This window comes from Myotis myotis, unplaced genomic scaffold (assembly GCF_014108235.1).
Source record: "Myotis myotis isolate mMyoMyo1 unplaced genomic scaffold, mMyoMyo1.p scaffold_m19_p_9, whole genome shotgun sequence".
NCBI lineage: Eukaryota > Metazoa > Chordata > Mammalia > Chiroptera > Vespertilionidae > Myotis > Myotis myotis.
The window spans coordinates 58723870-58747960 of NW_023416401.1; the positions used below are offsets into that span (position 1 = coordinate 58723870).

At 40.8% G+C, this 24091-nt stretch overlaps 1 protein-coding gene across 7 annotated transcripts in view; it reads left to right on the top strand.

Moving 5' to 3' along the window:
• The first annotated feature begins 3379 nt into the window (after positions 1–3379).
• LOC118662671 (transient receptor potential cation channel subfamily C member 4 associated protein) overlaps positions 3380–24091 on the top strand; it is an 85095-nt gene continuing 64383 nt past the window's right edge. For 2 of the 7 annotated variants that reach the window (XM_036321314.1, XM_036321319.1), the window contains exon 1: positions 3381–3596. In XM_036321314.1, coding sequence (XP_036177207.1) covers positions 3429–3596 — 168 coding nt within the window. In that variant the 5' untranslated portion in view covers positions 3381–3428. Of the gene's footprint in view, positions 3597–24091 lie in introns of all 7 variants that reach the window. The other 5 variants (XM_036321313.1, XM_036321318.1, XM_036321315.1 and 2 more) reach the window with 3 other exon arrangements.

The window sequence follows — 24091 nt, forward strand, 5'->3', positions numbered from 1 at the left end:
AGTTAAAGTGATTAACTACCCACCTGGCACTTAGTTAAGGGGTTTTACTGATTTATTCCCTTCCTTAGTCCTGTTAATCCCTAACTCCAGGGAAAAATCCCCACCTGGGGAAACAACCTTTCTCGGAGAGGTGACCTTGGTTAAAACACATAGCACTAAGAAGGGGAGCAAACATATTAAGAACAGTATGCCATATACGCCAGGTCCCTTGAAACATATGCTGTGCAGATGTTTCTTCCCTGCAGCAAGAATGGACCGGCTTCCGGCACCAATGGACACAGACAACAAGGGGGTGAGGGCATGAGTGGGGGGGCAGTGGGGGGTAATGTGGGGATAAGGACACATCTGTAATAACTTAATCAATAAAGAAAATAAAGTATAAAATGCAAAAAAAAAAAAATTCAGGAAACCTAGGCCATGGCCAAAGAAGGACCTGCCTTAACCATTAAGGTTAACTAAAATAAATAAATAAATAGATAAATAGATAAATAAACAAACAAACAAAAGAAGCAATATACTCTCACATCAGTGTGTTTGGTATAGCCATTTGGGATTATTGTGGGGGGAAATATTTGTCAGTTTAGGAGCTTCATTCTTTCACTGTTGCTGACCCAAATTGACATCAACTTGCCTCTTATGGGAGGGGTACTATGCCCTCTGGTGGTGAGAGACACTCATCTTATTTCTATGGAAAAGGTCTACAGGACAGAGATGAAGTGGAAAAGAGGTTTCTGGATATCTATTTCCTTATTTGCTAGTCACATTAGTGACCTTAATGACTGAATTTGACGTAAAAATTTTTGACTCAGTGAATAGTCAGCTTTGGGGAAATGTCTGGGCCAGACTGGACTGAGGAAGTTATAAATTTAGGAATGGAAAGTGGTATCTGTAATTGGGTCAAAGCTGAGATGGGAAGACTTGTCCCCAGCATGAGTCCCAAGAGATACATGGGGGCCATATGAACTGTGAAATTTGTCAGGATCCTGTCTCCTGCTGTGACAAGGATGAAGGTATACTCCACCATATGCCGCAGGACGAGCTCTGATCGGAATCCTGGGCTGCAATTGCCCAGAGAAGGCTGGCTGCTGGCCAGACAGCTCGCCAATGATCAGCTTTGTATTCCTGGAAACACTTTTTATTTTCCTTTCTTTTTTCTTAATTTCTAACATTAAAAGACCCTTTTCCCGAGTGTAAAAATGATAGGTGGCCTGTATAAAAGATATGAAAAATATTAATGAGGTAAAACTTACCTGAAATATGTTTACATCAAGCATGTCAAACTCAAAGGCTCATACGGGCCAGATAAACAAGGTTTAAGTTTTTTTGGCCGCAAAAAAAGTAAAGCTTCAGTTTTCATAGAAATGTAGGTTTATTTTGATAGAGACGTGCTGAATATAAATGAGTAATCGTTAACATAAAATAATAGAAAATTTAAATAAAAATTAATATTTTTTCTTGAACATTAACTTACCAGATACTGAATAACTGCACAAATTAATAAGCGTAATGCAAATAAACCTATTTTTCTTGTTCTCCAAAAGCGAAATATTTCCTGTTGCACACACCAAACAAGTCAGTATAAGACTAATAACGCGGCAATGGGCTGCTAAAATATTCACTGCTAGTATTAGTGGAGAGAAATGGTGCGCCTGCACATAAGGCGCGTAAGGGAAATGAATGCAACACAATTATAGTGATCGGTCATTACCAAACACTGTAGTTCGTTATTAATCATTATGTATAACAGGATATTGTAAAAATTAAGTTATGAAACTTTTATTAAAACATTTCTTACACACTGTTATATTGGTTGGGCCACAAAAATATTTGTTGTGGGCCACATGCGGCTTGTGAGTTTGATATGCTTGGTGTACATTGTGATAACTACAGTTGACATTTTGATGAGTTTTCTTTCAGGTAATTCTGTGCATATAACCACATAGGGTAAGAATGTCTAATTACACATTAATGGGATCATAATATACTTATTCCTTTATAACTTGCTGTATTTTTATTTCATGTGTGGTGAGCATCTTTCTATCTAGGTATAGATATATAATTTATATTTTTTAAATTTTAAATTATTAAAGTTATATATGCTTATAGTAAAATGCAAATAGTAGTGTACAAGTTAGGAAATGAATATTTCCCCCACCTCCTAATTCCATTCCTCAAGAGTAATTGCTTTAACTATTTTGTGCATAATTTCCAGATTTTGTAATGTACATATAAATTTATATAAGTAGAGTCTGGCTGGTGTGGCTCAACGGTTGAACACTGAGCTATGAATCAAGAGGTCATGGTTCTATTCTTGGTCAGGGCACATGCCTGGGTTACCGCTGGATCCCCAGTAGAGGGTGTGCATGAGGCAGCCAATCAATGATTCTCATCATTGATGTTTCTCTTTCTCCCTCTCCCTTCTTCTCTCTGAAATCAATAAAAAGATATTTTTTAAAAATTTATGTAAGTAGATAATTTTTATACAAATTGGATCATATGACACATATTGGTCTTCCATGAGCTTATTTTAACTGTGTCATGAACATTTTCCTATATCAGAGTGTGTGTGCATAATATTTCTTTTAGTGACTGCATAGTATTCTACTGTATAAATGAACCATGGTTCATTTAACCAGTCACCTGTTGATGAATATTTAGGTTATTTTCAGGATATGATATATAAAAACCTCGCTGAATAGTCAAGTTTCCTCTGACAGAATATGACATCGCAATTTACCAATCCCTCTTCCTTCCATTATTTCCTTTAACTTCACTGCAACCTACCCAATTTCACAATTTACCCAGTTATTGTGCGTTTATTTATGTATGGACTTGCCGTCTTCCCGTGAAACCTGCATTCCCAATCAGGATATCTAGTCTGTTCTGCGCACCACTGTATTGCCAGTGACCTGCTCAATGCCAGGTGCAAAGCAGGCCCCCAAGAACTATTTATCGGCTGAATAGGCTCCCAATAACTGCTGACTGAATGAACTAACAAGGAAATTGCGCAGGGAGTCGAGGACGGCGGAGAGTCCAGGGCGGAAAGACAGTGAGGAATTACAAGAGGCTTGATTCCTGGCCTGGAGCCCAGGATCTTTCCCAGGCCAGTTGGCTGTAACGTCCCCAAACAGACAAGAAATGGGAGAGTGCGCAAGCAGGACTCGTCCTAGACCTGGGGGACCTCGCCGCCGAAATGGCGCACCCAGGGGCCCGAAAAGCAACCGAGGCAGCAAAGTTCTCAACGCACCTGCCCCGTCTGGAACCAAGACTACATTTCCCAGCAGGCTCCGCGGCGCACACAGTCCCTGCCACGCGGCTTGTGCCTCCACCGACGGCCTGCTGGGGGCGCTGCGGCGACCCCTCTGCCGCCCCGTAGAAATCTCCGCGGCCCCGGGGCCGCTTGCTTCCTGTTTGTCCGACGAGGAGACATGGCGGCGGCGCCGGCGGCTGCTGGGTCTGGGGCCAGCCGAGGGCGACGGGCGGCGGCAACGGTGGCGGCTTGGGGCGGATGGGGCGGCCGGCCGCGGCCCGCTAACATTCTGCTGCAGCTGCGGCAGGGCCAGCTGACCGGCCGGGGCCTGGTCCGGGCCGTGCAGGTACGAAGCCGGCCCGGAGGGGCGGGGCGGGGCGGACCAGGCGGGAGCTGGCGGGGGGCCGGGGAAAGAGGCCTTTCCGGCCGCCGCAGGACGGGCCCGACCCCCCTCGGCCGACCGCGGGGTCTCCCCGTGGGTGGCGCGCACGCTGTCAGCCGCGGCGGGTGGTGGGCACCGGCCGTCTCCAGGCCCCGGGTTGGGGGCCGAGCGGGGCCGGGCTGCATCCCGCACTGATGGCGTGTGCGAGCCCGGGGCCTGCGTCTGGGTCCTGCCTTCCCTGCGCCACGTCCGCACGTCTGGGGACTCCGGCGAGTCTGCTTCGGTCCTGCGCGCCTCGCGTTTCCGCCTCGTCCAGTGACCGGGGCGGGCGGTCATCGTTCCAGCCCCTCCGTGTCCTAAGTTTATCGTTATGTCATTCTCTCACAGAGGCCTTTCCTGGACCCCCCGCCCCAAGGGAGGCCTCATTGTTGTGCAGTCACAGTCCTGAGTGTGTTTCGTCCGCATTACTTTCTCAGGGTGTAATTACATATTTCTTTGTTGTCTACCCCGTTTTTCTCACCAGTATCTCATGGTAGGCTTCGCTCCAGCGGGTGCGGGGACTGGATCTGTTTGCCGATGCAGTGCCCTGGTTAAGAGTGGTGTCGGGCCTGGATGCAAAGCCCTGCTCTCGCTTGCGTGGGCAAGTGACCTTCTCTGCCTCGGTTTCCCCCATGTGTAAAATGGAGATAATAATTAGTAACCTGCCTCAGGGTGTTGTGGGGGGTCAGAGGAGGGTATTGTGTAAAGCATTAAATGCGTTTCCGGTGCATAGTAAGGGCAGAAGGGTAATCAGTTAATATTAATGCTATATTTGATATCTGGTTTATAATAGGCGCCCAACGCACGATGATTATTTTTTTTTTAACGAACGAAGGCCATTGCATTAGGGTAAAGCAGAATGACTTAAGCTCCTTGCTCCTGCCTATCCCCCTCCATGTTCCCAGAACTTAAATTGTAAACACACCAGTAAAACATTAAAGACAGCTTTTGCATAAAGAAACTTTTAAAAATATATATATATTTATTGACTTCAGAGAGGAAGGGAGAGATAGAAACATCAATGATGAGAATCATTGATCAGCTGCTTCCTGCACACCCCCGACTGGGGATCAAGCCCGCCACCTGGCATGTGCCCTTGACTGGAATTGAACCTGGGACCCTTCAGTCCGCAGGCCGACGCTCTATCCACTGCGCCAAACCGGCTGGGGCCATAAAGAAACTTGAAGGATACACAACAAAGTAATAAAGTGGTTAGTGGGAGTGTGGTGGCAATTGTGTAGATGGAGAGAATATGGGAGTGAGACTTTATACAGTGTAACTTCGTATATGTGTGTTAATCTTGAGCCATTTTGTAGTGTTTACTCATGATTGGAAGGACAGAATAACATAAAGACTAGATGGTTACTTTGTATGGAGGTTTACAGATGAAGCCGTCTGGGTGAGCAGTATTTTCCTGGACATAGGGATAACCATAGATGAGCAACTTTTTCCCGCTGGCGTTCTTCTCTATCTGCCTTAAGAAGATCCTGGAAATACTTGCTCTATCCTTCTTTAAACCAAAGTGCCTTACTGAGTTGGGTATTAGGACAGGCAGAAAGGGAGCTAACTCTCTGTTACTGATCAGATACTTTGGCTCAAGCATTGTGCAAGGTATACAATGTTTTTATTTAATCCCCAGGTTTTTTTTTAATTCAATGTCAGGACTCATTCCTTAACACAGATGAGATGACTAAGGCACTGAAAGGTTAGATAATTTGCTCCTAAACACCATCTTGGTAATCCTGTATGTTCTGAGGGCAGTGGAGAGGCACAAGAGTTCTTAAGCATAGTGAATGGAGCAATTTAGGACACTTAATTTGTTTTCAGTGTTTGATTATTTGGAATGGGAGGAGACTGGAGGAGTTCACCAGATAGAAGGCTCCTGCCAGCGGTTCTCAACCTGTGGGCCGCAACCCCTGTGGCGGTTGAACGACCCTTTCACAAGGGTCGCCTAAGACCATCCTGCATATCAGATATTTACATGACGATTCATAACAGTAGCAACATTACAGTTATGAAGTAGCAACGAAAATAATTTTATGGTTGGGTCACAACATGAGGAACTGTATTTAAAGGGCCAGAAGGTTGAGAACCACTGGTTTAGGCTGATGGTTGTGATGATACAGTATACAGGTGTAGGAACTATTTCAGAGGTGGAGATGGAGACACCTTTGCAGAACTGTAGTGAAGATAAAGTGGGGACCTTCATCTTTCAAATATATCCTTTCCTGGTAACTTTCCTTGATTTCTTATTTGCCACACCTCCCACCCTCTCTCTCCTCCATATTGCAGAATAAATTAGTTCTGCAAAGGTATTTCTTTTCTTTTTTAAATATTCACCAGAGGATATGTTTTTCATTGATTCTAAAGAGAGAGTAAAGGAGGGAGGGAGGGAAGGAGAGAGAGAGAGAAAAGAGAAGGAGAGAGAGAGAGAGAGAGAGAGAGAGAGAGAGAGAGAGAGAACCATCTATGTGAGAGAGAAACCTCAATTGGTTGCCTCCCTGTATTCACCCCAACCTCGCCCTGACTGGGGATCTAACTGCAACCTGGGTATATGCTCTGACTGGGAATCAAACCCAAGACCCTTCAGTGCACAGGATGATGCTCTAACCAACTGAGCCACACTGGCCAGGGCTTCACAGGTATTTCTATAGCACAGTAAGCATATCCATTATGGTATGAGCTATAATGGGAAAGACCAGATTAAAAAAAAATTTTTTTAACTGTGATATAAAAAACATAGCATGTACGATCTTAACCATTTTTAGGTGTACAGTTCAGTAGTGTTAAGTATATTCACATTGTTGTGAAACAGGTTGCCAGAATTTTTTCATCCTGAAAATCTGAAATTCTAACCCTAGATCAGCGGTTCTCAACCTGTGGGTCGCAACCCCTTTGGGGGTCGAATGACCCTTTCACAGGGGTCGCCTAAGACGATCGGAAAACATATATAATTACATATTGTTTTTGTGATTAATCACTATGCTTTAATTATGTTAAAGTTGTAACAATGAAATTGGGGGTCACCACAACATGAGGAACTGTATTAAAGGGTCGGGGCATTAGGAAGGTTGAGAACCACTGCCCTAGATGGTTTCGCTCAGTGGATAGAACATCCTCCTGTGGGACTGAAGGGTCCCGGTTCTATTCTGGTCAAGGGCACATGCCCTGGTTGCAGGCTCAATACTCAGTAGGGGGCATGCAGGAGGCAGCCAATCAATGATTCTCTCTCATCATTGATGTTTCTGTCTCTCCCTCTCCTTCTCTGAAATCAATAAAAATATATGAAAAAAAATGGAAATCTGAAATTCTATACCCAGTAGGCAACCCTCCCCCTTCCCCTTCAGCCTCTGGTAACTACCACTCAACTTTCTGTTTCTGTGAATTTGAATACTTTAAATAACTCATATGAGTGGAATCATTCACTTAGAATAATGTCCTTAATGTTCACCCATGTTGTAACATGTAACAGGAAATCTTTGGAAAAGACCAGATTTTCAAGATGGACCTAGATTGAACCCTAGTTCTGTCATTCACTAGTTGAGTGACCTATGTTATATTATTTAACCTCAGTTTCCTTATTTCTAAAATGGCAATAACATCTACCTCATAGCGTTGTTAGGAGGATTAAGTGAAATGATACGTCCAAAATGCTTGCAAGTGTGTGGCACATAACGGATGTTCATCGACCTGCAGCTATTAGGGACATTATCTTCTTGAGGGACTTTTTCTTATTTTTCTTTACATCTGCAGAGACTGAAATGGTGCCAGACACTTGATAGGAACTCAGGTCTCAGTAAATCGTTTGAAATGAAATACTTTGAGGGCACAGTCTTCCTCCTCCTCAGTCATGTTCTATCTACTCCCAAACAGTCCAGTGGCTTTAAAGAATTCTGGAATCAGATTACCTAGGCTTGAATCCCAGCTCTGGCCCATGCTTGCTATGTGTCTCTGAGTAAGCTACTTAATTTCTTTATATCTCATTTCATTTGTAAAATAGGGACAGTCATGGGGGCTAATCTGTTAAGGTTAGGAACAAGTGAGTTAATACATATAAGCACCTAAATAGTGTCTGAAACACAATAAGCATGCTGTAAAGGTTAGTGAGTATTGTTTTTAATAAGTACTCTATATTCTGATGGATCCTAAATCTATATTTCCATCCTGATATCTTCCCTTTTACTCCAGATGGGTATACCCAAATACCTTCTCATCACCTCCAGTTAGATATCTAATGGACATCTCAAACTGAATATGTCAAAAGTAATATTCCTGATTCCTCTTCCACCGAAGATGATCTTCCTTCCCCAAGTCTTGCCCATTTCCCTAAATGGAACTTAAGAGAAGCCTTGGAGAAGACTCCTGGCCACATGGTTTAGAACAGGCCTGTCCCACTTAGATTTTAGCGTGCCTTATTTCCGTCTCCCTTTCAGTCTGTCCTGTTCAGGTAAGAAAATACGCTGGTAGGATGCTTTAGCACTTACAGAGCTTATTCACACTTCTCAGCACATTTGTTCCGTAAAGCAAATCAGACCTTCCAATGCCATCTCATTGCAGTTAGAATCAAATCCATATTTCTTGCCTACAACACCTAGAGATACTGCTTCAGATACTCCTGGGTTATGACATCCTTGTCCTGTTTTCCAAATGCCAGTCATTGTTTTTTAATGATTATTGCCATATCAAAATTCCTGTTTTCCCGAGTGTTAATTACTTCATATTTTTTATTTAGATGGACTCCTCCCTTAAAAAAAACATTCAGTAGGTGCTACTTGTTTTACCGTTATTCTAATAAGCATTAGTATTTGTGAAACCTTAGGGGTTTAAGTCAAATATAGTCTTCCCCTGCCGGTTAAGGTAATTTGATACTGAAAAACCCCTGGATAGGATAAATTCTCAAATTAAAAATAAAAATAAATATCATTAATCTTAATAGGAAGTTTTTGTATTCACAGGCCATAAATTTCATTTCCAATTATATTGAAACAAAACAAGTCCTATTAAAGTGGGCACAAGTAATCATTGGTTCCCATTTGTTATCAGAATAACGTAAGGTATTTAATCTTCATTAATTATCCTTTTTTTTTTTTTTTTTAAGATTTTAAGTTAAACATTTTTTTAAAATATATTTTATTGATTTTTTACAGAGAGGAAGGGAGAGAGATAGAAAGTTAGAAACATCGATGAGAGAGAAACATCTATCAGCTGCCTCCTGCACATCTCCCACTGGGGATGTGCCCACAACCCAGGTACATGCCCTTGACCGGAATCGAACCTGGGACCTTTCAGTCCGCAGGCCGACGCTCTATCCACTGAGCCAAACCGGTTTCGGCCATTAATTATCCTTTAAGATGGCTATTTCCTTGCACTTAATATGATATTTTGAGGTATAGATATCTTACACTTAGGATTAAACAATGTACATTGGTGTATATAGAATTCAGCCTTTAATTATTTAAAAAGAAAAGTGCAATAAAGACAAAATAAGTCCATGAAAACTAAAAATGTCACATTCACTAAACAGGTTGATAGCCTTAGTAGCATGATGTAAGAGATTATCACATATAAACTGTTAAACCACAAGTGCTCCAAGAGAAAAAACCCATACAACACCTGCCAAAAATTCAGACTTTGAAGATGACTGGATGTTGGCTCTTTCATCAGTACTCAGCTGTTCATAAGGAAAACAAAATCCAAATGATTATTTTAAAATGAGAGTAGATGCCTTGGTCACGTTGAATACCTAGAATATGATCGTGAAGACCTCTCAGTATCATGGCCTTATAACAAAAAACAGCAGTGCCCTGCCCTGCCCTGCCCTGCCCTGCCAGCGTGGCTCAGCGGTTGAGCTTCTACCTGTGAACCAGGAGGTCACTGTTCGATTCCCAGTCAGAGCACATGCCTCGGTTGTGGGTTCGATACCCAGTGTGGGGCGCGCAGGAGGCAGCTGATCAATGATCCTCTCTCATCATTGATGTTTCTAGCTCCCTTTCCCTTCCTCTCTGAAATCAATAAAAATACATTCAAAACAAAACAAAAAACCCCAGCAGTGCCCTGCCTTGTTTTTCACTCCCATGTCCCCATCCCCCCCTCACCCCACCCCCCAGGCAACCACTGTCTACTCTACACTGTAACTATTTCTTTTGCAAGGAAGGGTCCAGGAAACAGGAGAGCCAGTATTTCTAAATAGCATGCTTATAAGGCTGTTTACTGACTTTTAAATTTTAGACATCTATTTTCCTCTTGTAGAGGATTAAAATTTAATTCACAGCCACCTGTGCCACATGTTTTGTGTCCATCATTCTCTTGTTGTAGTTCTATCATAGTTTGGGGTGTTGGTGTTAAGTATTTATATTGCAATGGTGATGATGATATTATTTACAGCAATTGTATTCAACAATTATTTTTGTTTCATAATTTTTTAATTTTTCTTAGAGTTAAAAGCCACCCTTTCCCCCCTATTTCTTAAATCGAGATATAAATATAAACAGTAAAATTCACCATTTTTAGTATGTATTTCTATGTATACGTTTTGATAAATGTGTACAGTCCTGTGACCACCACTAGTTAGGATATAGAAAATTCCCACATAGCAGTCAAATCCTTTTCAACCCCAACCTCTGGCACCTGCTCGTGTGTTTTCTCTCCTATTCTAATGCCCTTTTATAGGCTGTCCTAGAAATGGAATCATATCCATATGTAGCCTTTTGAATCTGGCTTTTAAAATTAATAATCTTTTAAAAATTTCCTTGGCTTTTTGTGTTCTTACAATTTATTCCACAATTCTAAAACTCTCCTCCCCGCCCCCCCCCCCCTCTTTTTTTAAAAAGAAATCCTTCTTAGCCCTGGCCAGTGTGGCTCAGTTGGTTGGGTGTCAGCCTTGCACCAAAAGGTTGCCAGTTCTATTTCTAGTAAGTGCACATGCCCAGTTTTTGGGGTTTTGGACTTGATCTTGGTAGGGGGCATGCAGGAGGCAGCCGATTGATGTTTCTCTCTCTCCCTCTCCCTAAAAATCAATAAAAAATATTTTTTAAAAAGAGAGAGAAATCATTAGAATTCTCCATCTTTCTGCTCCAGTTTGAACAAGTTCCTTGCTTGGACAGCTAAACAGCTGAATTCTTGGGATTTCCTGTCACCAAATTCAGAGCATTTTATTTTTCTCATGTTTAGATTCTGTTTCCTGAATCCTGTCTCCCTTTTTCTCAGGTAGTGCATTCTCTAGTAGCCTCCTAAGAAAGAGTACATGGGAGATAACTTTTTCTTTTCTTTTTTTTTTTTTTAAATATATTTTATTGATTTTTTACAGAGAGGAAGGGAGAGGGATAGAGAGTTAGAAACATGGATGAGAGAGAAACAGCGATCAGCTGCCTCCTGCACACCCCCTACTGGGGATGTGCCCGCAACCAAGGTACATGGCCTTGACTGGAATTGAACCTGGGACCCTTTAGTCCGCAGGCCGACGCTCTATCCAGTGAGCCAAACCAGTTCGGGTAACTTTTTCTTAAAAGCTTGTGTGTCTGAAAAGGTCTTTCATTCTTACACTTGTCTATTTAATTTAGCTGAGTAAAGATTTTAATTTGGAAGTCTTTTTCCTTTACATTTTTAAGGTGTTATTCCACTATATTTAAGCATTTGGTATAACTTTGGGAGATTCTGTTCTGATTTCTGGTCCTTTGTATATGACCTATTTCCCCATACCGCAGCCCCTGAAAGCTTTTTAGGATACTCTCTCCCCCATCTCTTCTCCTCCTCCCACCTTCCCCCCCTTTAGTATTCTGAAATTTAGCCATAATATGCATTGATGAAAGTCTTTCTATTCATTGCGCCCGATATGCACTATGTAGATAAACATTAAAATACTAGAGGCCCGGTGCATGTCGCTCAGCCTGGCCTGCACCCTCTCGCAATACGGGACCCCTCGGGGGATGTTGGCCTTCTTTCAATCAACATTGTTAGGTTCATCCCTGCTGATGGTGAAGCTGTAGTTCATTTTCTGTATGGTATTCTATTGTATTAACAAACCACAAGTTATTCTATTTTCGATGAGTATTTGGGAGTTTTCCAGCTTGGGGCTATTATAAATGATGTTTATAAGTACATTCTTGTATATGTTTCTTGATGTGTGTATGCACAATTTCAGTTGGATGTATACTTAGAATTGCTGGGTTATAGGATATGCATAGGTTCAGCATCAATAGCCATTACAGAACAGTTTACCAAGTGGTTGTACTAATTTACATTCCCACTAGCAGTGTATGGGTTGCTGTTGTTCCATGTCCTTGCTAATGCACGGTGTTGTCAGTCTTAACTTGAACCATTCTTATGTGTGTGCAATGGTCTCATGATCTTAATTTGTGTTTCCCTGTTGGCTAAGGAGGTTAAGCACCTTCTCATATGTTTATTGGACATTTGGACACCCTGTTTGGTGGATTGCCTGTTTAAATCTTTTGCACATTTTTTGGTGTGTGTGTGTGTGTGTGTGTGTGTGTGTGTGTGTTTCTTTTCTTTTCATTGACTTTAATTTTTTTTTTCTTTTTTTTTTTTATTGCTTAAAGTATTACAAAGGGTATTACATATGTCTCCTTTTTCCCCTGCCCTTGACAATCCCCTGGCCTCCCCTACCCCCCAGTGTCTTATGTCCATTGGTTATGCTTATATGGATGCATATAAGTCCTTCGGTTGATCTCTTACCCCCCCCCCTTTTGCCCCCCTCCCCTCCCCTGCCTTCCCGCTGCAGTTTGACAGTCTGTCTGAGGCAGCTCTGCCTCTGTATCTATTTTTGTTCATAAGTTTATAATGGTCTTTATTATCCATGAATGAGTGAGATCATGTGGTTCTTTTTCCTTCATTGACTGGCTTATTTCACTTAGCATAATGCTCTCCAGTTCCATCCATGCCATTGCAAATGGTAAGAGTTCCTTCTTTTTTACAGCAGCATAGTATTCCATCATGTAGATGTACCACAGTTTTCTAATCCATTCATCTACTGATGGGCACTTAGGCTGTTTCCAGATCTTAGCTATGGTGAATTGTGCTGCCATGAACATATGGGTGCATATATCCTTTCTGCTTGGTGTTTCTGGTTTCTTGGGATATGTTCCTAGAAGTGGGATCAATGGGTCAAATGGGAGTTCCATTTTCAGTTTTTTGAGGAAACTCCATACTGTCTTCCACAGTGGCTGCACCAGTCTGCATTCCCACCAGTAGTGCACGAGTGTTCCTTTTTCTCCACATCCTCTCCAGCACTTGTCGTTTGTTGATTTGTTGGTGATAGCCAGTCTGACAGGTGTGAGATGGTACCTCATTGTTGTTTTGATTTGCATCTCTCGATGATTACTGACTTTGAGCATGTTTTCATATGTCTCTTGGCTTTCTGAATGTCCTCTTTTGAAAGGTGTGTATTTAGATCCTTTGCCCATTTTTTAATTGGATTGTTTATCTTCCTTTTGTTAAGTTGTATGAGTTCCCTATACATTTTGGAGATTAGGCCCTTATCAGATATGACATTGGCAAATATGTTTTCCCAGGCAGTGGGCTTTTTTGTTGTTTTGTTGATGGTTTCTTTTGCTGTGCAGAAGCTTTTTATTTTGATGTAGTCCCATTTGTTTATTTTCTTTTTAGTTTCCAATGCCCTAGGATCTGTATTGGTGAAGAAATTGCTTCGGCATATGTCTGAGATTTTGTTGCCTTTGGATTCTTCTAGTATTTTTATGGTTTCCCATCGTATATTTAGGTCCTTTATCCATTTTGAGTTTATTTTTGTGTATGGTGTAAGTTGGTGGTCTAGTTTCATTTTCTTGCATGTATCTGTCCAATTTTCCCAACACCATTTATTGAGAGACTATCTTGACTCCATTGTATGTTCTTGCCTCTTTTGTCAAATATTAATTGAGCAGCCCTAACTGGTTTGGCTCAGTGGATAGAGCGTCAGCCTGCGGACTGAAAGGTCCCAGGTTCGATTCCGGTCAAGGGCATGTACCTTGGTTACAGGCACATCCCCAGTAGGGGGTTTGCAAGAGGCAGCTGATCGATGTTTCTCTCTCATTGATGTTTCTAACTCTCTATCCCTCTCCCTTCCTCTCTGTAAAAAATCAATAAAATATATTTTAAAAAAAATTCAAATATTAATTGAGCTTATTGGTTCGGGCCGATTTCTGGGCTCTCTATTCTATTCCATTGATCTATATGTCTGTTCTTGTGCCAGTACCAGGCAGTTTTGAGAACAGTGGCTTTGTAATACAGCTTGATATCTGGTATTGAGATCCCACCTACTTTGTTCTTTCTCAGGATCGCTGCAGCTATTCGGGGTCTTTTTTTTTTTATTCCAGATGAATTTTTGGAGAGTTCGTTCTAGGTCTGTGAAATATGTTGTTGGTATTTTAATGGGAAGTGCGTTGAATTTATAGATTGCTTTGGGTAGTATGGACATTTTAATGATGTTGATTCTACCAATCCAAGAACATATTATGTTCTTCCATCTGTTTATGTCTTCCTCTATCTCTTTTTTCAACGTCCTGTAGTTTTCTGAGTAGAGGTCTTTTACCTCTTTAGTTAAGTTTATTCCTAGGTAGCTTAATTTTTTTGGTGTGATGGTAAATGGGATTGTTTTTTTAGTCTCTCTTTCTGCAGGTTCACTATTGGTGTATAGAAATGCCATAGATTTCTTGGCGTTAATTTTGTATCCTGCTACATTGCCGAATTCTTTTATTAAATCTAATAGTTTTTTGATGGAGTCTTTAGGGTTTTTTATGTATAATATCATGTCATCTGCAAATAAGGACAGTTTTACTTCTTCTTTTCCAATTTGGATGCCTTTTATTTCTTCTTCTTGTCTAATTGCAATGGCTAATACTTCCAGAACGATGTTGAACAAGAGTGGTGAGAATGGGCATCCCTGTCTTGTTCCTGTTCTTAGGGGAAATGGTGTTAGTTTTTGTCCATTGAGTATGATGTTGGCTGTGGGTTTGTCATATATGGCTTTTATTATGTTGAGGTATGATCCTTCTATTCCCACCTTGCTGAGAGTTTTTATCAAAAATGGGTATTGAATTTTGTCAAACGCTTTTTCTGCATCAATTGATATGACTATGTGGTTTTTTTCTTTCAATTTGTTTATGTGATGTATCACGTTTATTGATTTGAGGATATTGTACAATCCTTGCATCCCTGGGATAAATCCTACTTGGTCGTGGTGTATGATCTTTCTGATGTACTGCTGGATCCGATTTGCTAAGATTTTGTTGAGGATTTTGGCATCTATGTTCATGAGGGATATTGGCCTATAATTCTCTTTCATTGTGTTGTCTCTATCTGGTTTTGTTATTAGGGTGATGCTGGCTTCATAGAATGAGCTTGGACGTGTTCCTTCCTCTTGAATTTTTTGTAGTAGTTTAAGGAGGATAGGTTTTAGTTCTTCCTTGAATGTTTGGTAAAACTCCCCTGTGAAGCCATCTGGTCCTGGGCTTTTGTTTGCTGGAAGCTTTTTGATGACTGCTTCAATTTCTTCCATAGTTATTGGCCTGTTGAGATTTTTAGATTCTTCCTGATTAAGTTTTGGAATGGTCTATTTTTCTAGGAATTTGTCCATTTCCTCCAGGTTGTCTAGTTTGTTGGAGTAGAGTTGTCCATAGTATTTTTTAACAATCATTTGTATTTCTGTGGGGTCTGTTGTTATTTCGCCTCTATCATTTCTGATTTTGTTGACTTTAATTTTTTTCATTTCCTATTAGCTTGGCAGATACTTTTTCTCATTTGGTGGCTTGTTTTTTCAGTCTCTAAAAAGATCTTTTGCTGAACAGAAGTGCTTAATTTTAATACAACTCATGGTATCGCTATCTTCCTTATGTTAGTGTATGTTGTATTTGCCTAGTTCAAGGTCATGAAGATATTGTTCGTCTTTTAGAAGCATTATTGTTTCATCTTTTATATTTAAATATACACTCTACTTGGAATTGATTTTGGGATGTGGTGTGAGCTTTTCTATATAGATATCTAGTGTGACCCACTGTTATTTATTGAAAAGTCTCTTTTATCCCCCCTTACTTTTTAGTGCCACCTTTGTGTGTCTCATGTTATTATGATTCACTAATCTGTCTATTTATCCTGGTACTGACACATTGTCTTATTTTCTGTAACTTTGTGTTGATTTTGTCTATAGTATATTGAATAGGAGTAACTTCTTCTACTTAGTTGTCTTTCAGATTCCTTGGCTCTTCTTGGCCCTTTGCCATTTTCATACACATTTTATAATGAGCCTTACAGTTTTACAACAATATTTTGATTGAGATTGTATTCAGATTGCATTTCATCTATTAAATATAATACTTTTATTCTCTTTTCCCCTGTTCCCTACTCCCCGTTCCCTTTCCTCTTCTTGTTTTCTTTGGTTTGATCTTAATTTCTTTTGATAATTTTTTTCTAGTTTTCTTGCCTAACTTATGTTACATTTATTCCTTAGCATTTGACTTTTTTTTTTATGATATTGTAAATAGTGTTTTTAAAATTGCATTTTCTAACTGTAGCTATAATAGAAAAACCGATGGATTTTTAAAATTGCTCTTCTATTTATATTGCTCCTATATTTTAATACATTACCTTCAGATTCTTCTGGATTGTGTATGTGTTCAATCATCTGTGAATATCACATTTGCAAATGAAGTTTTTATTTTATCCTTTCCAATCTTATGTCTTTGATTTCTTTTTCCTGCCTAACTGTGCTGCCTGTGCAGGGAATTGAAATGGTATGTTCCTGATCTAAGAGGAAAAGCCTCAAGCATTTCACCATTCTGTATATGTTTGCTGAAGGTTTTCTGTAGATACTGTTATTAGTTCACTTCTTTTCTGAGTTTTTGAGTTTATTATGAATGAATGTTGAATTTAAAATGCTTTTCTGCATCAATTGAGATGTTCACATAATCGTTCTCCTTTGTTATTAATGTGATGAATTAAATTGAGTAAAATTTTCAAATATTAAATCAAATCTGAATTTCTGATACAAATTTTCAACCTTTTTATAGATTGCTAATTTTTTTTTTTAAGATTTGTTGTTAATCTTTAACCGAGGATATGTTTTCTATTGATTTTTAGAGACAATGGGAGGGGGAGAGAGAGAGAAAGAGAGAGAGAAAAACGTTGATGTGAGAGAGACACATTGATTGGTTGCCTCTTGCATTTGCCCCAGCCGGGGCCAGGGATCGAACCTGCAACCCAGGTACACCCTGTCTATGACTGGGAATTGAACCTGCAACCCTTTAGTGCTCTGGCTGACGCTCTAACCACTGAGCACACAGGCCAGGGTTTAAGGTGTGTTTTTTTGTGTGTGTTTTTTTTATTGATTTTGGTCAAGAGAGGAAGACAGGGAGAGGGAGAGAAACATTGATGTGAGAGCAAAACATCAATCAGCTGCCTCCTGCACACCCGCTATTGGAGACTGAGCCTGCAACCTCGGCATGTGCCCTGACTGGGAATCAGACTGGCACCTTTAGTGCACAGGAATATGCCCAACCTATTGAGCCACACTGGTCAGGGCTAGATTGCTAAATTTGATCCAATTTTTTTTTATTAGGATTTTCTTTTTCTTTGTTCGTGATTGAAAATGGCTTATAATTTTCCTTTGAACAAGTTTTGGAATCAGGTTTATGCTGGCCACCAATGATGGCTTTAGTTGCAGCCCACGAGTTTTGATACATAGTATTTTTCACTGTCATTTATTTCAGAATATTTTCAGATTTCATCTTCTTTGACCCATGCATTTTTTAGACGTGTATATCTTAATTTTTAAACATTGGATTTTATAGTTACCTTTCTGTTGCAGATTTTAGATTAATTGTACAGCAGTCAGAGAACGTAGTCTGTATTTTGATTCTTATTTAAATGTCTTAGCATTTGTTCTGTGGCTTAGGAACTGATCATTTTGTAAATGCTCTCTGTGTACTTGCAAATAAGTGTAGAGAGCAGTTATTAGGTGTAGTGCTATACATTGTCAATTTTGTTTATCTTTAATATCCTTACTACTTTTGTATCTACATATATCAATTTCTGAGAGAAATTATAACAATCTCCACTATGATTGTGGATTTGCCTATTTTTCTTTTTAGCCTCTGTCAATTTTTGTGTTTTTTTTTTAAAAAAAATCTTTATTATTGAAAGTATTACATATGTCCTCTTTTTTCCCCCATTGACCCCTTCCAGCCCTCCTCTCCTCCCCCCATCTCGGCCCAGATTGTCTGTGTCTATGGGATATGTATATGTGCATACAAGTTCTTTGGTTGATCTCTTCCCACCCACGCCCACCTTCCCTCTGAGATTTGACAATCTGTCCCATGCTTCTATGTCTCTGGATCTACTTTATTCATCAGCTTATTTTGTTCATTAGATTCCACATATGAGTGAGATCATGTGATACTTTGTCTTTCTCTGACTGGCTTATTTCATTTAGCATAGTAACTCAACAGGTCCCTCCATCCTGTCTCAAAAGGTAGACCTTCTTTTTTCCTGCTGAAGCTATTTATTAGGTACATTGTAGAACTGCTACATCGTCTTGGTTGACTTTTTATTCTTACAAAGTATTTCTAGCCGTGGCCCATATGGCTCAGTTGGTTGAGTGTCAACCCATGCACTGATAGGCCGGTGGCTCGATTCCTAGTTGGGGCCCATGCCTGAGTTTGCGGTTGGATCCCCATCTGGGTGCATGCGGGAGGCAGCAGATCAATGTTTTTCTTTCATACTGATGTTTCCCTCTGTCTTCCTCTCCCTTCCTCTCTCTTTCTCAAATCAATACAAGTATATATATTTTTAAAAAACAAAGTATCGTTAGCTCTGGTAATGCTTTTTGCCTTAAGTCTTATATACTGATTTTAAAACACTCATACCACCTTTCTTTTGGTGTGGGTTTACATTGTTTATTGTTTCCCATTCATTTACTTTCAACTTTTATAAAAGAATAGTGGCCCAGTGCACAGATTCGTGCACATTGAAAGGAAATTAGAAGAAATATTTTTTTTTGATTTTTTTTTAATTAAATCTTTATTGTTCAGATTATTACGTTTGTTCCTCTTTTTTTTTCCCCCCATAACTCCCCTCCTCCCAGTTCCCGCCCCACCCTCCGCCCTCACTCCCCACCCACTGTCCTCATCCATAGGTGCACGATTTTTGTCCAGTCTCTTCCCGCATCTCCCACACCCCTTTCCCCCCCAGGAATAGTCAGTCCATTCCCTTTCTATGTCCCTGATTCTATTATAATCACCAGTTCATTCTGTTCATCAGATTATTTATTCACTTGATTCTTAGATTCACTTGTTGATAGATGCATATTTGTTGTTCATAATTTGTATCTTTACCTTTTTCTTCCTCTTCCTCTTCTTAAAGGATACCTTTCAGCATTTCATATAATCCTGGTTTGGTGGTGATGAACTCCTTTAGCTTTTCCTTATCTGTGAAGCTCTTTATCTGACCTTCAATTCTGAATGATAGCTTTGCTGGATAAAGTAATCTTGGTTGTAGGTTCTTGGTATTCATCACTTTGAATATTTCTTGCCACTCCCTTCTGGCCTGCAAAGTTTCTGTTGAGAAATCAGCTGACAGTTGTATGGGTATTCCCTTGTAGGTAACTGAGTTTCTTTCTCTTGCTGTTTTTAAGATTCTCTCTTTATCTTTTGCTCTTGGCATTTTAATGATGATGTGTCTTGGTGTGGTCCTCTTTGGATTCCTTTTGTTTGGGGTTCTCCGCGCTTCTTGGACCTGTAAGTCCATTTCTTTCACCAGGTGAGTGAAGTTTTCTGTCATTATTTCTTCAAATAGGTTTTCAATATCTTGCTCTCTCTCATCTTCTGGCACCCCTATAATTCTGATGTTGGTTCACTTGAAGCTGTCCCAGAGGCTCCTTACACTATCCTCACATTTTTGGATTCTTTTTTCATTTTGCTTTTCCGGTTGGGTGTTTTTTGCTTCCTCGCATTTCAAATCATTGACTTGATTCTTGCGCTCCTCTGGTCTGCTGTCGGGAGTCTGTATAATATTCGTTATTTCAGTCCGTGTATGCTTAATTTCTAGTTGGTTCCCCAATATAACATCGAGGGTCTCATTAGTTTTCTTGTAGAGCTCATTAAGTTTATCGGCGGCTTCTAAACAGTTCTTGAGAGACCTTAAAAGTGTGGTTCTGAACTCTATATCTTCCATTGACAATTTTGTCCTGTTTCTTTGTCTCCGCATTTTGTTATGCTTTCTTGGTGCACCCCCTAGTGGTCTTTGTTCGCAGTCTTATAGTTAAATCTTGATTGCTGTAGCTAATTCCAGGGAGGGTTTGACCTCCAGGCCAAGTGGCTATGAGAATCAGCTGTGTCAGCAGTGAGAGAACTTCTGTCCTCTAGGGAGGTGCTAATCTAGCCTTTGCCTGAGGCTATCCGGCAAATGCCTCTGTGCAGGGTTTGGGCGGGGCGGGTCGAACAGGATCAACAGGGTGGGCCGGAGAGAGCAGTTATGGTGGCTCTCAGTCCTGTCCCCAGGGGCTCTGCCTCTCTGAGTCCCAGCACCCGCTGCAAAGCTCAGAGAGAAAGCTGCACTCGCTCTGACCGAAGCCAGACAGTCCCGCTTCTCCCGTTTGAGTCTGGGTCCCTAAAGACTCGCCCGGATCTGGAGCTCAGAGACTGCGACTCCCTCCCGATTGAAAACGCCAACCGCGCCCTCCACCGCCAGCCCGCTCCGTGCACTCCGCACCTCAGAATTTGACTTCAGCACTGCGCCTCCTCTGAGTGTCCGTATGCGTTTCTCTTTCCTCCTAGTTGTAGGACTTCCACTCAGCCAGTGTTCCTGTGGTTCTGGGTGATGTCCCTTCTGTTTTTTGGTTTCACTTTTGAAGTAGTTGTTCAAAGCAGCAAACTCCGGCGTTAACCTATGACGCCATCTTGGTTCTCCCAGAAGAAATATTTTAATATCACTATTTGCCCTTTCTCTATAATAGAAGTGTCAACCAAATTCACAATTGACAATGACAGATTGAAACACACACGTGCGATTGGCGCCAATGAGAGCTTTATATGTATCATGCATGTGTGAGTCAACTTAGCCTTTTATAGATATAGAATAAACTTGCTTAACTAGACCTGCTTTCTGGTTTAGCTAAACTTTTTCCAGTCCAGTGAAGCCCCCTAACTTCTCTCTCAGGTAATTGTCAGCAACACAGCAGTGAATATCAACACGAAGCAGATCATTATTGTAGGTCATGCAGGAAGAACAAAGGGTACAATATTTAACTGCAGCAGTGTTTGACTATATTCTGCACAGTGAGAAAACCTGAAGTCGTTTTCAAGGTCCACCATTTCTTCTTTTCAGTCGAGTCAAGTTTCTAAGCTTTCTAAATCTCTGTTTTCCAGCTAATGAAAAGAATATAGGATTCCACTAAGTCTCCTATCTACCTATTCCAGGACTTCTGTGAGGATCAAATGAGATGAGGCATGGGAAAACGCTTCACAGACATTTGGTTAAAGTGTGAAATGTTTCTACCTGGCTATAAAGCAAATTGTGTTCCTGGGCTGAAGAAACTGCAGGGAGGCTAGTTGCTAGGAAGAGGAAGCCGGACGTTGCTATGTGATGTTATTACCTGGACATACACTTAGCATATTAGCCTTTTATATATATAGATGTTTCTCTGGAAAACAGCATAACATTGTCTTTTAATTGAAGCATTTAGTACATTTACATTTAATGTAATAACAAAGGTTTGGGGATTTAAATATGCCTATTTAATATGTTAATTGCTTTTAAATGTCCCATGTTATATCTATCCCTTTTTCTCTTCTTTTTTTTTAATGTTGCTTTTAAATAAAACAGCTTTATGGAGGTATAATTTATATACTATAAAATGTACCCATTGTAAATATTCAACTTGATGCTTTTTAGCAAATTAGACAGCCATCACCACAGTTATTTTAGAACATTTCCATTACTCCAAAAAGTTCCCTTATGCTCATAATTTATATTATTATTATTTTTAAATCTTTTTTTTTAATTTACAGTAGACATACATCATTACATCAGTTCCAGGTGCACACACCAGTGATTAGACATTACATAACTTACTAAGTGGTCATCTTGATAAATCTTGCACCCATCTCACACCATACATAGTTATTATAATACTAGAGGCCCGGTGCACAAATTTGTGCACCAGTGGGGTCCCTCAGCCTGGCCTGCGGGATCGGGCTGAAACCGGCTCTCCGACATCCTCTGAGAGGTCCTGGATTGTGAGAGGGCACAGGCCAGGCCAGTGGTCGGCAAACTCATTAGTCAACAGAGCCAAATATCAGCAGTACAACAATTGAAATTTCTTTTGAGAGCCAAATTTTTTAAACTTAAACTATATAGGTAGGTACATTGTTATTAACTTAATTAGGGTACTCCTAAGCTGGCCTTTGCTAAAAACATCCTCAGTCTGATTGAGGTATGTTCACTGAGGTCGACCCCTTCCAACTCTCCCATCCACACTTATTTTGTATACTTGTTTCAACTATCTTTTGTCACCCGCGCGCGATTTGCGGATGCGGCTAGCACTAACCACTGCACCTGAGACTGCTGACTGACTGGCTCACTCAACTCGTGCATGAATCACACGTGCCTCCCCTGCACTGCATATCCTGTGGCTCGCCTGCGCCGCGTCTCCCGTTGCCCGACCGACCGACACCCCCCACATCTTCTAACGCCACTTCTTCAAAATAGACTCACCTAGGCCGAAAACCGACTTCTGTGCATGGGCCATGAAGTTTCAATCGCAGTGTACATGAGCTCCCGCACGTGGTATTTTGTGGGAGAGCCACACTCAAGGAGCCAAAGAGCTGCATGTGGATTGTGAGCCACGGTTTGCCGACCACTGGGCCAGGCCAAGGGTTCCTACTGGTGCACAGTCAGGGCCAGGGAGGGACTCTGGAGGTTGGCCAGCCGGGGAGGGACTGCAGGAGGACTCCGAGGCATGTCCAGCCCGTCTTACTCAGTCCTGATCGGCCGGACCCCAGGAGCAAGCTAACCTACCAGTCGGAGCATCTACCTCCTGGTGGTCAGTACATGTCATAGCTTCTGGTCGACCAGTCGACTGTCTGCCCCCTCGTGGTCAGTGCACGTCATAATGAGTGGTTGAGTGGCCTTAGAATATCATTAGCATATTATGCATTGATTGGTTGAATGGATGACTGGACACTTAGCATATTAGGCTTTTACTATATAGGATTATTAACTATATTCCCTATACTGTACTTTATACCCAAGTGACCATTTTGTAACTACCAATTTGTACTTCTTAATCACTTTACCTTCTTCACTCATCTCCACGGCCCCCCTCCCATCTGGCAGCCGTCAAAATGTTCTCTGTATCTATGAATCTGTTTCTGTTCTGCTTTATATTTTTTTTGAGATTCAGTTATTGATAGGTGTGTATTTATTGCCATTTTATTGTTCATATTTTTTATTTCTTCTCCTCCTCCTCCTTCTTCTTTTCCTTCTTAAAGAAGATCCTTTAACATTTCATATAATACTGGCTTGGTGGTGATAAACTCCTTCAATTTTTTTTGTATGTGAAGCTCTTTATCTGTCCTTGATTTTACATGATAGCTTGGCTGAGTAGAGAGTAACCTTGGTTGTAGATCCTTGTGGTTCATCAGTTTGACTATTTCTTGCCACTCTCTTTGGCCTGCAAATTTTCTGTTGAGAAATCAGCTGACAGTCTTATGGGAGCTTCCTTGTAAGTAACTAACTGCTTTTCTCTTGCTGCTTTTAATATTCTCTCTTTGTCCTTAACCTTTTGCATTTTAATTATGATGTGTCTTGGTGTGGGCCTCTTTCAGTTCATCTTGTTTGGGACTCTCTGTGCTTCCCAGACTTGTATGTCTATTTCCTTCAGCAAGTTAGGGAAATTTTCTGTCATTATTTTTTCAAGTAGTCTTTATTTTTATTTTATTTTTTTTTAATTCAACCTGTACTTGATCTTTATTATCTATTTTTAAAAAATCTTTATTGTTGCCGAAGCCGGTTTGGCTCAGTGGATAGAGCGTTGGCCTGCGGACTGGGGGGTTCCAGGTTCGATTCCGGTCAAGGGCACCTGCCTTGGTTGTGGGCACGTCCCTGGTGGGGGGTGTGCAGGAGGCAGCTGATCGATGTCTCTCTCTCTCTCATTGATGCTTCTGGCTCTCTGTCTCTCTCCCTTCCTCTCTGTGAAAAATCAATAAAATATATTAAAAAAAAATCTTTATTGTTGAAAGTATTACAGATGTCCCCCTTTTTTCCCCCATTGCCCCCCTCCATCTGGTTCCCACCCCAGGCCTTCACCACCCTGTAGTCTGTGTCCATAGGTAGTGCATATATGTTCTTTGGTTAAGAAAGTTTCTGTTTTGAAATTAGCTGACAGTTGTATGGGAGCTCCCTTGTAGGTAACTAAC